This window comes from Triticum dicoccoides, chromosome 7A, assembly GCF_002162155.2.
Source record: "Triticum dicoccoides isolate Atlit2015 ecotype Zavitan chromosome 7A, WEW_v2.0, whole genome shotgun sequence".
Classification (NCBI taxonomy): Eukaryota; Viridiplantae; Streptophyta; class Magnoliopsida; order Poales; family Poaceae; genus Triticum; species Triticum dicoccoides.
This window is the reverse complement of record NC_041392.1, coordinates 333,263,345-333,275,874: the sequence shown is the minus strand read 5'-3', so window position 1 is coordinate 333,275,874 and position 12,530 is coordinate 333,263,345. Positions and strand designations below refer to the sequence as shown.

Here is a 12,530-nt window from a genome sequence, read left to right as displayed (position 1 = left end):
GGAAAGAGGCGACGACTGGAGGCTCCAATCCTGAGTTGCTGCTGCTTGTACGCCGCGCTGGGGCGAAGAAAGCGACGCAGTTGAGCCCGCCTGGGGGTGTTGACAGAACACCTGCCTTTTCCTATCTCTCACAGGAGCAGCGCAAAGCAGCCTGACTGGTCAACTTGTTCCCCTTCAGTTTTTCGGATTTTGCAAAAATAACCTTGAGAAACATCCCAACTCATCTAGGCCAAACGTGGTCAAATTATGCCATATCAGGAAAATACGTATGCCAATCAGTAAAAGACAAAAGACCATTCCAAGTTCAGTGACTAAAGTGAATTATTGGACAAGTTTAGATGAATTTTCGTTGTGGAAAGCCCAAACTAATAAATGTATTCTAATAACTCTACATGTGTATAAAATTGTAAGGTCAAAATAACAGGCTGTCTTGTTCTTTGGCTGCTAGTAGTTTCTCAATCTCTGACCAGAATCTCCATCATGTTCACAACAAAATACATCGGTTTTCATGTTTAAATTGGTGATTCACCGACTTATGTTGTAGTCCTTTCATGCAGCATAGCAATAGATAAAGAGTAGATCACACTTGCTATCTATTGGTGGGAAGTAGTTGACTTACTAGATATAGCCTGCTGAACACATTTTCTATAGTCTACAAATATTGCTGGCAAGAAGTGCTCCTTCAAGAAGTTGTTCACAAAAGCCAATAAGCCATCATTCCTGCACAAAGTTCAAGTCTAAAATGTCACCTAAGATTCTACTAATTCAAAAGTACTCTACAGCATAGATGATTGGGAAGGCTTTCGGTCCGCTAATATCATTTCCATGTGGCGAATGAAAAAACTTCTGTTTACATGGTTAAATTTTGGAAGACTTGTCGCATATGTTCTGAAACGGTGTCTTGTTGAGAATACAGGGAGTACTGGGGCTGAAATGGTGTCTCGTTGAGAATACAGGGAGTACTGGGGTGCAAGGACAATAATTCTCGAAATTTTAGAAAAGATATAGCCTGCAGGATATACCGCCAATTAGGTCCTATCGTTTGTCCAAGGACTATTTTGAAACAGCCAATCCTTACATCGACTTTACTTATTCTTTATGCTGCCTGTAAATAATCAGTACTGCTCCAGCACCTCTGCGAAGGTGTGAACCTGTCAAACTTTTGATTAAGAGCATAAAACGAGGGAGCGGAAACCCCTTGGGAAACCACAACTCCAAACAAATAAAATAAATACATCACAGTCATGAACCTGTCTAGATTCTCAAGGTACATGTTTGCTTCAGCCTACCAGCCACAAAATAATGAAGGTGAAAGATATGAAGGACTCAATGAGCATGACGAGAAAAGGAGACTCATGGACGACAGAGGAGAAATAGTGTTAGTTTGTGGAGGAGGGGAAAGGGAAGGAGTCACACGGTCTTCTTGGAACACTTCAAGGTGTTAAGGGTATGATCATTCCTAGGGTTTGGCGTCATGTACTATATACCATTGTGTCTGCTTAGCAGCTCAAGTTGACATTACACACTTGCACAGGCGCCTCAAGCCGTCTTTAAGTGATTACAGTTATGTACTTACGATCTTATCTCTGGAAATGATTTCTTGCGTAGGGGAAATTATTTTACCGGCTCGATATTAATGAATTATTTATAGGAGGCTAGCTAACTGATTTTTATGTAGGGGCACTACATAAACTATGAAACCATGAACATACAAAGAATGCAATATAAATGGCAAGCAGATGAGATGTCAAAGCTTGAACAATAAACTAAGTTAAATGTCATTCAATAACACCACGCTATAGGTGAAGAAAAAATATTAATTAAACAAAATCACTTCTGCAGTTAAGTAAGCTCCTCTCAATTTCATTTTAAAACTTTTGTCTTGATTTATGAAAGAAGTTATACTTTCTGGTACCAGCAATCCCAGTGCACTTACGGAGTGATGCCTTTGGACAAGTTGTAGATACTTGTATGCACAGAACTAACAGAAGGTGTTGGATGTGTGGCCCATGTATTGCTGGCCCAAGTGGCCCAGGCCAATTGGGCTGACCTAGTTGAGGAAGAACAGAGGAAGGGGAGTAGTGAGCAGCCAGACTGAGAAGCGGCACGAGTGAGAGAGCGCTAGCTCCTCCACAGCCAAGCCGCCACGACCAGCGACCCGAGGTGCGTCTCCAAGGTCAACATTGTGTGCTGTTGCGGCTTGTGGTGCTGTTGCTGCTCGAGTTGCTGCTTCTGCAGCTGTTTGCGGAGGAGGAGGAGGAGGAGGAGGCTGTTGTTGCTGCTTGCACTTGAGTGCTGCTGCTGCTGCTGGTTGAGGGAGAGAAGGACTGCTACTGTTGTGTGGCTGAGCTGCTGAGTGTGGTTGCCAGTGAGGAAGATGACAGGTGGTGAGGTCAGGGTCATGGATTCGGTGCGGTCAGATGATGGATGTTCGTGTGGTGCAGAGGAAGGAAGACGGCACATAGGAGATGAAGAGTTGAGAGGAGGCGGAAATGTGGCAAGCAGAGACTTGGAGGAAGCTGTGCTGCGTGCACATCTGGTTTCCGCCGAAGCGTCCTTAGATACTGAGTTGGCAAGGGTGGCTCGCATGATGTACATGACAACGTACATCACGGATGTCAGAGAGGCAGCGGTCATCGAGGAGGAGAGGACAAGTTCAGCCCGCATTATCTGTACTAATGAAGATGGCACTGAAAAGGCCACAATTGCTGCTCATAGGACTGATCCAGAGTGGGTTCTAGACTCTAGTGCTTCTAAACATGTTGCAGGTGACTTCAGGGAATTTGAGTGATATGATATGTACTGCTATTAAGTTATCATCAGTCCTACATGTGACAGCTTTCCCGGTCAATCTGTTGTCTATGAGTGCTCTAATTGACCATGTGGACTGTAGGATAACAGTTCACAGAAGAATGTGCTTGATTGTGGACAGGCCGACTGGAAGGTGGATAGGGACTGGAACAAAGGCATAGGGGACTATGGTACATGGACCGTGAGGGGCTTGGTCAGATGGGCAGCCCACTCAAAGTCGCGCAAGATGTTGGAATGTCTGCAACGGTCCATTGTCCAGCGGCTTCGATGTTGGGCGTCGAGTGGACAGACGCCTCGGTCTATGAACCATCCATTGGCCAACCCTCCGGTTTGACAACAGTGCGCGACCCAGCAGAGCTCCACCTACTTAGATCGACGACCCCACAACAGGGCTCCACTCAATCCCAAGGCCCTCAGCTAGCTCGACTACGACCTTCATTGGGGCAACCCCTATTTGGCCCTCTCTTCTGTGAGTGGATTGTCATTCTCCTATCCTCTAGTAGCACGCGAGCACAAAGGTTGTTCGCTAGGGCCCGAGAGTTTGGACTGTCACGCTGCCTCGCGCCCCGCGGCCTGATGACTACCATCTCGCTTTACGCAGACAATGTTGTCACCTTCTGTCACCAGGATAGGGAGGAGTTGCCCACTCTGCGCAGCTTGCTTGCGCTCTTTGGGCGAGCATTGGGGTTGCACACCAACTTCACAATGTGCTCGGTGTCCCCTATTGGTGATCAGAGGGGGAGGGCCTGGAGGCTGCATCAGTTATGGAGTGTTCGTTAGCTCCCTTCCCGATCAAGTACCTCGATTCCCCATTACTCCGAAAGCCCTCAAGCAAGGCACTGCAGCCCTTGGTTCATGGAATCGTTGATCGCCTCCCCACTTGGAGTGTCCATGATGACGAAAGAGGGACGCCTCACTTTGGTCGAGTCGGCCCTGCCTGCCATACCATTGCACTGGCTAGTTATGCCGGAGATGAACAAGACCCGGATCCATGTTGACAAGATATTGAGAGGCTTCCTCTAGGACGGCAAGGCGTCAGCAAACGGCGGCCACTGCCACATTAACTGCGTAAGGGCATGTAGGTCCCTCTGCCTGGGTGGGCCGAGTGTCCCGGACAATGCCCTCCTTTGGCGTTGTACGACAATACCCCCCCATGAGGCAAATTGTTGGAAGCTGAACTGGAAGACTTGATCTCTCCCATGAGTCAAGTTCTTCATTCACTAGCTTCCCAGGATCGTTGTTGACATGCCAAGCGGTTGGCGCATCGAGGCTTGCAGCACACACCTTCATGCGTGATCTATGAACAATTGGAGGAGACGATGGCCTACCTCATTGGTTATCACTTCCCGCGCATGGTATGGCATTAAGTGCTCTCATGGATCCGATCGACGGCACACCCCCTGCTACAGGGATGTCTTCATGGAATGGTGACAGAACTGTATCCATCCCTGCAGCGATACGAAAAGGCACGTCCTCGATCATCATGTTGGTGGCATGGTGCATTTGGAAGCATCAAAAAGCAATAATCTTTGACAACGCTCAGCTCTGCCTATCTCAGTTTCTTGAGCGATCAAGGCAAAACTACGCAATGGACGATGGCAGGCAGGAGAGATTTGGTGGCTTTGCTTCCAGACATGGCAGCGCCTACCGCTTAGTTGTGTTGCCTTGTAACTTCGGGTGTGGTCCTATCAGGGCTTGTACAAACTACAAACTCTTTATATCACGAAAGAAAATAAATTGCTCAAAGTCCAATAAAGAGCCTTCTTTTAGATGGTGTTGTCCCATGACAAGCCTGGTAAGCCAAGTAAGCCAGGAGAATCTGGTCCTTATAGAGAGAGAAAATTGGCCAGCAAATCATATGAGGGTTCCTTTTAGGGGAGTTTCTTCGCATGACCAAGCATGATGATCTACGGTAAGCTGCCTCGAAATTAGTGGTGCAAATGGATCTGTCAAGCTTATCTCGAAAAGAACTTCAACATAACTCAGTCGTTAGGCAAGGCCTAAGCTTGTGGCATCTTTAAATACAAGCTAAGGAACATTCAGAAATAACATCGTAAAGTTCGTCTCTACTTATACTCCCTCCGTTCCTAAGTATAAGTCTTTTTAGAGATTCCACTATAGAGACTACATTCGGATGTATATAGACGCCTTTTAAAGTATAAGTTCACTCATTTTGCTCCGTATGTAGTCTATAGTGGAATCTCTTAAAAGGCTTATATTTAGCAACGGAGGGAGTAGATACTACTAACTCTACTGTCTGGGAAAAAAGAAGGCTGGCGTCAGAAACATGGGATGATAAACACACACATTACACCACATATCATCAATGAACCTATATAACTCAGGTTATTAGACAGCATTAAGGTACACACTGAATAGTAACTGTAGGAGTACAGGTGCACAATTTCACAAATGAATCAGAATCAAAATTAAATATTTAGCACATTACCCAAGTTGTGAATACTTTCGAGGAAGCATCAATCCTATTTTATTCATAAACTGCAAAATAGAATAAATATCATCATGAACCAAGTAATCAAACCGTCATAGGATCGTACAAGTTACAAGGGACGTATGTGCCAGGTTACCTCAAAGACAGGACGGTAAACTGATGCAGCTAGGAAAATCCCTTGATCAGGTATGATGCTTGCTGTTCCATACCCTTCTTGGGGTACAGCTGGGTTTCTTCTCCATCCTTGACCTATGACATTGATCGAAATAGATCAGAATTGAACATACTCATTATATGGCACATATACAATAGAACAGAGAATGCAAAACCATGCAAAAGCAGTAATTAGCTGACGACCTAACGTGCATGAACAATGTCCAAAATGCAAAAGCAAGCAGAGTAACATCTACAAATAATAGAAAAAGACATGTAGCATGATGGAAACATCGTCGAGTCCGTATGATACATATTAATATGGTTAGAACATACCTTCATTTTGCACAGAGATTGCTGCATCTGTAACGCGAAAAGCAAAAGAAAGGCCTTCTGATCCATCCCTGACGTAAGAAAGTTTAGCAGTTAAGAGACGTAAAAAGAGAAGCAAACCTAAGAGGTCAAAGAATACTCCCTCCGTTTCTTTTTACTCCACATATAAGATTTGTTTGAAGTCAAACTACACAAAGTTTGACCAAAATTATATTTTTTTTAAATATCAACATATACAATACTAAAGTTATATAGTATGAAAACCTAATTTCATGGTCAATTTAACCTCTTACACAAAGTTTGACTTCACACAAAATTTATATGCAGACTAAAAAAAGACAGTTTTCATTGGAGGGCTTAGGTGGGAATAATTTTTCATTGCACAGCATGGTAACTTTCAAAGAACAGAAAAGAAAGACATCACCAATAAAACCTCTTATACAGTGCCTAGCACACATCTCCACACACATGAATGGCTTAGATATAGGGCTCAGCTGTGCTTGGGCACTGTTTTGGATATCCGATTTATCTTGTGCTATTTACAAACTCCAATGACAACTCCATCTTGTGCTATTTGCATTAGAACATTTATCCATATGCCATGTAAAGATTATATCTTTGTTGTGCTAGCTTGTGCTAGAGTAGTACTCCCTCCGTTCCTAAATATTTGTCTTTCTAGAGATTTCAATAACTGACTACATACGGAGCAAAATGAGTGAATCTACACTCTAAAGTATGTCTATATACATCCGTATGTGGTAGTCTATTTGAAACCTCTAAAAAGACAAATATTTAGGAACGGAGGAGTAGTTGGCATGTTTATGCTGTAGTAGCTCTCTGGCAGCAGCCATAAAAAATGATTTTTAATACTTGACTTCATCCAGACAAACAAGTACTAGGGTATTGGGGATTTCAGGGGTAGGGATAAGGGGTTCACCAAATCCCTTCCCATCCCTAATACCCTTGGGGCTGTAAAACCACTAGTGCCAAGCAAGACAAAGGATTTACGTGTATACGAAAATAGAGAGTAACTCCAGTTGCACCGGACATTGAGCTAATATAGGATTGTCGGCCATTGTTCAAGGGATTGCCAAATTACTGGTTTAATTACAATGCTTAACTGAATATGTATATGTAATAAACAAATAGAAAAACATTATGTAGGCCATCAATGGGTGAAGACTTGCCTCTTTTCCTTCACTGGGTCCTTATTTGCAAGCCTAGCTGTCTGAACAGCTGCATCTGCAGTAGCAGCTTCTGGAGTTGCCCGCAAAATTTCACACAGAAGTTGCTGGCACTCGCTCTAGCAAAAAAAGGGGAAGATGGTAGGAGAAATAGAAGACACCAAAACATGAAAGAGTATTGCAGTAGTACAACTACCCATTTCACTGAACAAGGGAGAATGACTGTGGTAGTCCACCGAATAACAAATTCACATGTTATACAATTTCTTAATACCGTTTCAAAGGATAAAGCATATTATTTGTATTCCACAGCAGGGAAGGAACACATGGCGTTACATTGAAATAGAGAAAAAATGGAAAATACTAGAAATGGATGATAGAAGCAAAAAATCATAATTTAATATAACAGAAAATTTATGGCTACCTGAACAACTGACAGAGAGAATGCAACACTAAAACCACCAGTAGGTTGGGAGTATTCAGAATCTGGATTCCAGCTTGTGTCCCCATTTGCCACATGAGGTGTGTTTACACTGTCAACGTCAGTTGATGATTTTTGTTCAAGAAGCTCTCCAACAGTAATATGGTTCTCTGCCAAGTGAAGAACTTTTTCATACATACATAATCACGGGATTTAGCTTTGAAAGTGCAAGAAACTGAGCTGAGCGCTTACCAAGTATGCCTACTAGACACTCAAATATTGAACCAAGAAGCTGACTAGCTGCATGCTGAGCATCTCCTGTGGGTGCCATAACTGGAGAGATGGGACTAGCAACAAGTTGTGTTGCCAATGTCGATGCCTCATTCTTCTTTTTCTGTTTAGGTAGTTGGTAACGGGTGACAGCTCCATGTGAATGTGACACATCCGATGCCGTTCTTTTTGCAACTTTATCTATATTGGACTTTGAAGCCTCTCTAGCATATGATTTAATCTTTGAAGTGATAACATCATGAATTGTCGGGCGAACTCTTTGGCTGTAACAAAAATACAAATAGTTACAAACACGAACATGTAACCTATAATAATCTAAACAGCACTGAATTTCTTTTCTCCAAACCACCAATTTAGAATTAATAAAGCTATATATAGAGAGAGTTAATTTGATAAAGCTAGTGCAAACTCATCGAAATCAAAAAATGCCACTGCAAAAATCAACTTCGGGCGTCGCAATGTGAAGGAGGGTATGGGAAAAATATCCTCAAATTCAGCACGCATCAAAGCGTGTGTGGCCGTAGAATGAGGCATGGACCGGCCTGTCCATGTCACATGAAAACCTCCACAATTGAAGGACCCTGCAATATTATCAAAGTCCTATAATTTTGGTCTAAGTTTAGCAACCAACCAACACCAAGATCGATGTCAAAGCCACCTAACAGAATTGCAAAGCAATCTGCCATGAATTGTTGATCCCCAATGAGTAGGGGCCCCGCACGCCAATGTTTTTATGGCGTAACGCGTTTTATGGCGACCGACCCCCTTGACAACATTATAGCGCTTATGGCGTATGGTGTGGCGACATCATAGACACAACCTTATGGCAAATGATAGCAAATTAAATCACAACTTCATAGGCATAATCTAAATCTGTAATCTGTATGAATTGTACACGACTACTATTAGATGTATATAGTGCACTGTGTATATATCCCGTTGTATAAGGGGCATCATGCTTATTTCCCTAGCAGTATATGTTTCAGCCCTTTGGGCTCATATCGAGCCAGGGAAAGGCCCTGACCTAGCACCACGCCGCCACCCCCTGCATCTTGTTGATCTCTCTCTCCCCCACCCCAAATATCTCCCTCTCCTCACGATCCAGACCCAGACGACCCTCCGCCCCTCGATCCAGCCGGCCTGCACACCCTCCCTCTACACCGGCGACACTGACCACCTCGACCATGGCTGGCCGGTGCTCCCCCACCTCCCAGGTCATGCTGGTCCTCTGTTCCCTCTCCCTGTCACACCTCATCCACCACGCCTCATCCACCACGGACTCCTCGGCTCTCCGTCCTCAGCCGCCGGAGAGGACGAGGTACGCGGCTAATTTTCCCCGCCATGGCCGCCTCTCTCTGTCTCTCTCCCGCCACAGGCCAAAGATATTGCGAGCCTGGACGCCATGGGCTGGGACCACGCGACAACGTTATAGCGACGATATACCGACGCCTTAAAAACCTTGCCGCACAGTGAACACCTTTACTAGCCACCTGGTAACCGTTGGCCACATTACCCTAAAACTGGGCAGAGCAATAGCGGATAAGCTTACTCGTGCCAAGGTACCTTCATCAAAGAAACTCTGTTGATCCCATGTCCATAAGTGTAGTGTAAGTAGATTTCCCGATAGACACGTCCAATTGTGCGGTGTCCATTGTTAATAAGGCGTCGCTTAGGCGAAGATGATTTGGAGTCAAGGTGCCCTGCCATCGTCGGACTCGCCTTGACAACTTCGAAAGCCACCTTAAGCACTGAGGCATCTCGAGCGTCGGACTAGGTGCGCAAGGCAACGCTTTGGACCAAATCAGACGTCGTGGGGGCTTCTGGGCAGGGTCAGCAGAGCTCCAAGCAGGAACCAATGTCTCGCGGGGGAAACAGATGTCTCACGCGCAAAACGATAAGAGAGAAGGGAGAGAGAATAAAACTAGTGTACGGTCTACGCTTGGGAGGGATGGCTCTCCATGGATCTTGGCAGCGGCAGACGAATAAAGAGTGAAGATCCGACGGCCTCCTCACCAGTCTCCCCATCATCTCTGGCGTAGGCACGGAGCACTCCCCCAGCAACTACAAGGTGTGGCTTCTCTCTTGTCCTCTCTCTCTCTCACTTCTCCCCACCTTTTCTTCCCCACCTTTGCTTTTTCTCATCTGCATCTGCTAGATCCTCCTCGGCATGTTTCCTCACAAATCTGCTTCTCCACCCACAAGGCCATAACCCCACCATCACTTCTCTCCGTCCCCATGTTTGATCTGGTTGCTCAGCTGACTGGCTCTTTTCTTTCCTCTCGCGGCTGATGGCCCTTCTCTTGGTGTTGCTGCTTTAGCCAAGTGTGACTGTTGTGATGGATCTTGTGGCTGGTACAGATCATGATCTGTTCAATGACCCTAGGAGAAGAGCTACATCCAACGATCCAGCTTGGGAGTATGGGTTATGGCCGAAGGAAAGTTTTACTCCAATGTACATTTTTTATAATGCTAGCTGTTAAATCTCCTAATGGAAGTATGTGTCTAAGGCATCGCCTCGCCTTACGCTTTAAGCTCTTAAGAGGTGATATTGATGGTGTTGGTCGCGTGAATGCTCCATAAACCTGTAAGTGCCTTGACATGTGTGGCCAAACACATGTAACTCTTCACCATACTCCTCGATGAAGTCATTGGTGTCAACATACAAGTCGAAGACCTCAATATTGAAGAGTTGATCAGTGAGCACAACGATGAACAGGCGCAAACTAGTCATCGCAACTGAAACAATGGTCTTGCTTTCGGCGTTCGGCAATCTCTATGGACGAATTCAGTCAAAAGATGAAGATGTCATGGTAGGTGTCGTAGAAGTTGCTAGGTACCCCTAGACCTGACTTGGCCATGGGGTGCAAACGGGCATGTGAATGCTCTGCAGGAAGAGCAAGCTTGAGGGGTAAGGGTAGTCGTAGGGTGAGTGCGCTCATAAGCAAGCACTAAGCAAGTGTGAGACTGATCGCCTCATCCAAACCAGTTGGATAGGAGTGTTCCAAGTAGGTGCGTATGGGCTCGGCCCCCCATCAAGAACAACTCAACTCCAGTTCCATCCAGTTGTGGAAGCGACGGAGTGCGGAAGGTGGGAGAAGCATTAACTATAGCAGACGACTGACTGGTCAAACGGGCAACAAGAGACCGCACCCAGCTTGTTGTTAGGGTGGACCAAATTTTGTGGTGCAGAGCTTCTTGAACAAGTCCCATGGAGGACGTCCTTCACTTCCGTGTACTAGTAGTACCAAAGGTGGGCATCACACGTCACATGGAAGGACGCAAGCCACATCACATTGAATTAGCCAAATGAGAGGATCTTCTTTGCCATCAAACAGGGGAAACTCCAATATAGCAAACTTGGCCAGCACCAGAACACAGGCAGGTTCGACATGTGGGTAAGGTGTGGTAATGAATTGAGCAACGGGCGTTGTAATTGGTGGTGGGTAAGTAAGTGTGGGGGTAGCAAATGGTAATGGCTGGTGGCGTAGGAAAAGCGTCTGATCTAGGTGGCAGGCCATGCAAAAGGTGGAGGAGGTGTTACAGGCTTGGCCCATGATGCCCGTGGCTGCGAGGCTAGCGTGTTGTATAGTGTTGGGGAAGGCCGGATCTCGTACTTCACCATCCGAGTAAACATGTAGGGAAGCTGCTCCCGGGTGGCTACAAGTGCTCGCCCGTGCTTCTAGATGGTTGCAAGGGCTTGTGCCCAAGGTGCAACAGCTGCGAGCGAAACGTCTTGGTTCACTTGGTGGTCGTGGGCCTTTTCCCCAAGACCAAACATGGAGGCTTATACCAAATTGGAAGAGCCCTTGCCTCGTAGGGCTATTCCGTGACCTAGAGGGGTTGTAGGACCGGAGAGCTTCCAGCAGGGAGAAGTTGTCAGTGGTAGCAAAGGGTAACAAGGTATAGTGACAAGAGAGGAAACTACTCCCTCCATTACAATATCTAGTGCGTATAAGTTTTTTAGGAATATTCCAGTTTGTGGTGCGTATCACTCCCTAAACACTTCTCTCGACCAAAATAACCTTCCGCAACACCACGGGCGCATAGCCTCCCTTTCCTCCCAAAAAGAACACATCTCCAGATCGAAGGGAAAAATGTGCACGCGCTTCTTTCTTCTGTACGAGAAATCCAAATCGATCCCAGTCTTCTCGTAATCAAGCACCCTTGTCTGCCTTCGATGAGATAGATGCGGGGAGAAAGGTGGTGGAGGCGGCGCCACCGGAACGGTCAGGAGCATGGTGGACAGAGGTAAGGGGTTGTGCCCTGCTTCTCCGTGTCCAGCGACGGCGGGCAACGTCATAGCATACGTGGCCGCGTTCTCTGCGCCGTTGTCGGACAGCGTCACCACATACACTTCCGGCTTCCCCACATCCACCGACGACGGCCGGCGGTGCCGCGTCCACCGCCTGCATCCCCACATCCATGGCATGTGTTTGCGTCTGCGAGGGCATGGGACAAAGCGACCGGGTGGGGCTATTCTCATCCGAAGTTTGCCTCCAGCGCATCTGTTGGTATTTGAGCCCCATGCTCGCTAGATAGAGGAAAGAAGGGAGTGGACCGTTATTAATTCTCCCTACCTAGACTTCATGTGGCTGCCTCATTATGTAGAGGTTTGCCTTGCAAACTCCAAATAGAAAACAACTTACGCTTTCCTAATACTGAATGATTCCAGTACCACACAACTAAGACTTTCCATAAGTGATTATTACTTCCTTAATTAACTAGGACCAAAACCCTAACCGGATTTGTTGCCAGCCCTAGCCTGGCTCGTATGTCCTCCACCTACTCTTCAATTTCAAAGAGTTGTCAATGCCATTTATCGAATTAACCTGTAGTTCTAACATTAGCACATTAGCAGACAACACTTTCTTCGGTATTATTGCCT

The 12,530-nt window shown here is 45.9% G+C and overlaps 1 protein-coding gene across 1 annotated transcript in view; it reads right to left on the bottom strand.

Annotated features, from left to right (window-relative positions):
• LOC119333484 (exocyst complex component SEC8-like) overlaps window positions 1-12,530 on the bottom strand; it is a 68,607-nt gene that overhangs the window by 25,735 nt on the left and 30,342 nt on the right. The window contains exons 18-24 of the mRNA XM_037606360.1: window positions 7,607-7,908; window positions 7,358-7,524; window positions 6,937-7,052; window positions 5,753-5,820; window positions 5,400-5,512; window positions 5,261-5,310; window positions 620-720 (exon numbers count right to left, since the gene is read on the bottom strand). Coding sequence (XP_037462257.1) covers window positions 620-720; window positions 5,261-5,310; window positions 5,400-5,512; window positions 5,753-5,820; window positions 6,937-7,052; window positions 7,358-7,524; window positions 7,607-7,908 — 917 coding nt within the window. The remainder of the gene's footprint in view (window positions 1-619; window positions 721-5,260; window positions 5,311-5,399; window positions 5,513-5,752; window positions 5,821-6,936; window positions 7,053-7,357; window positions 7,525-7,606; window positions 7,909-12,530) is intronic.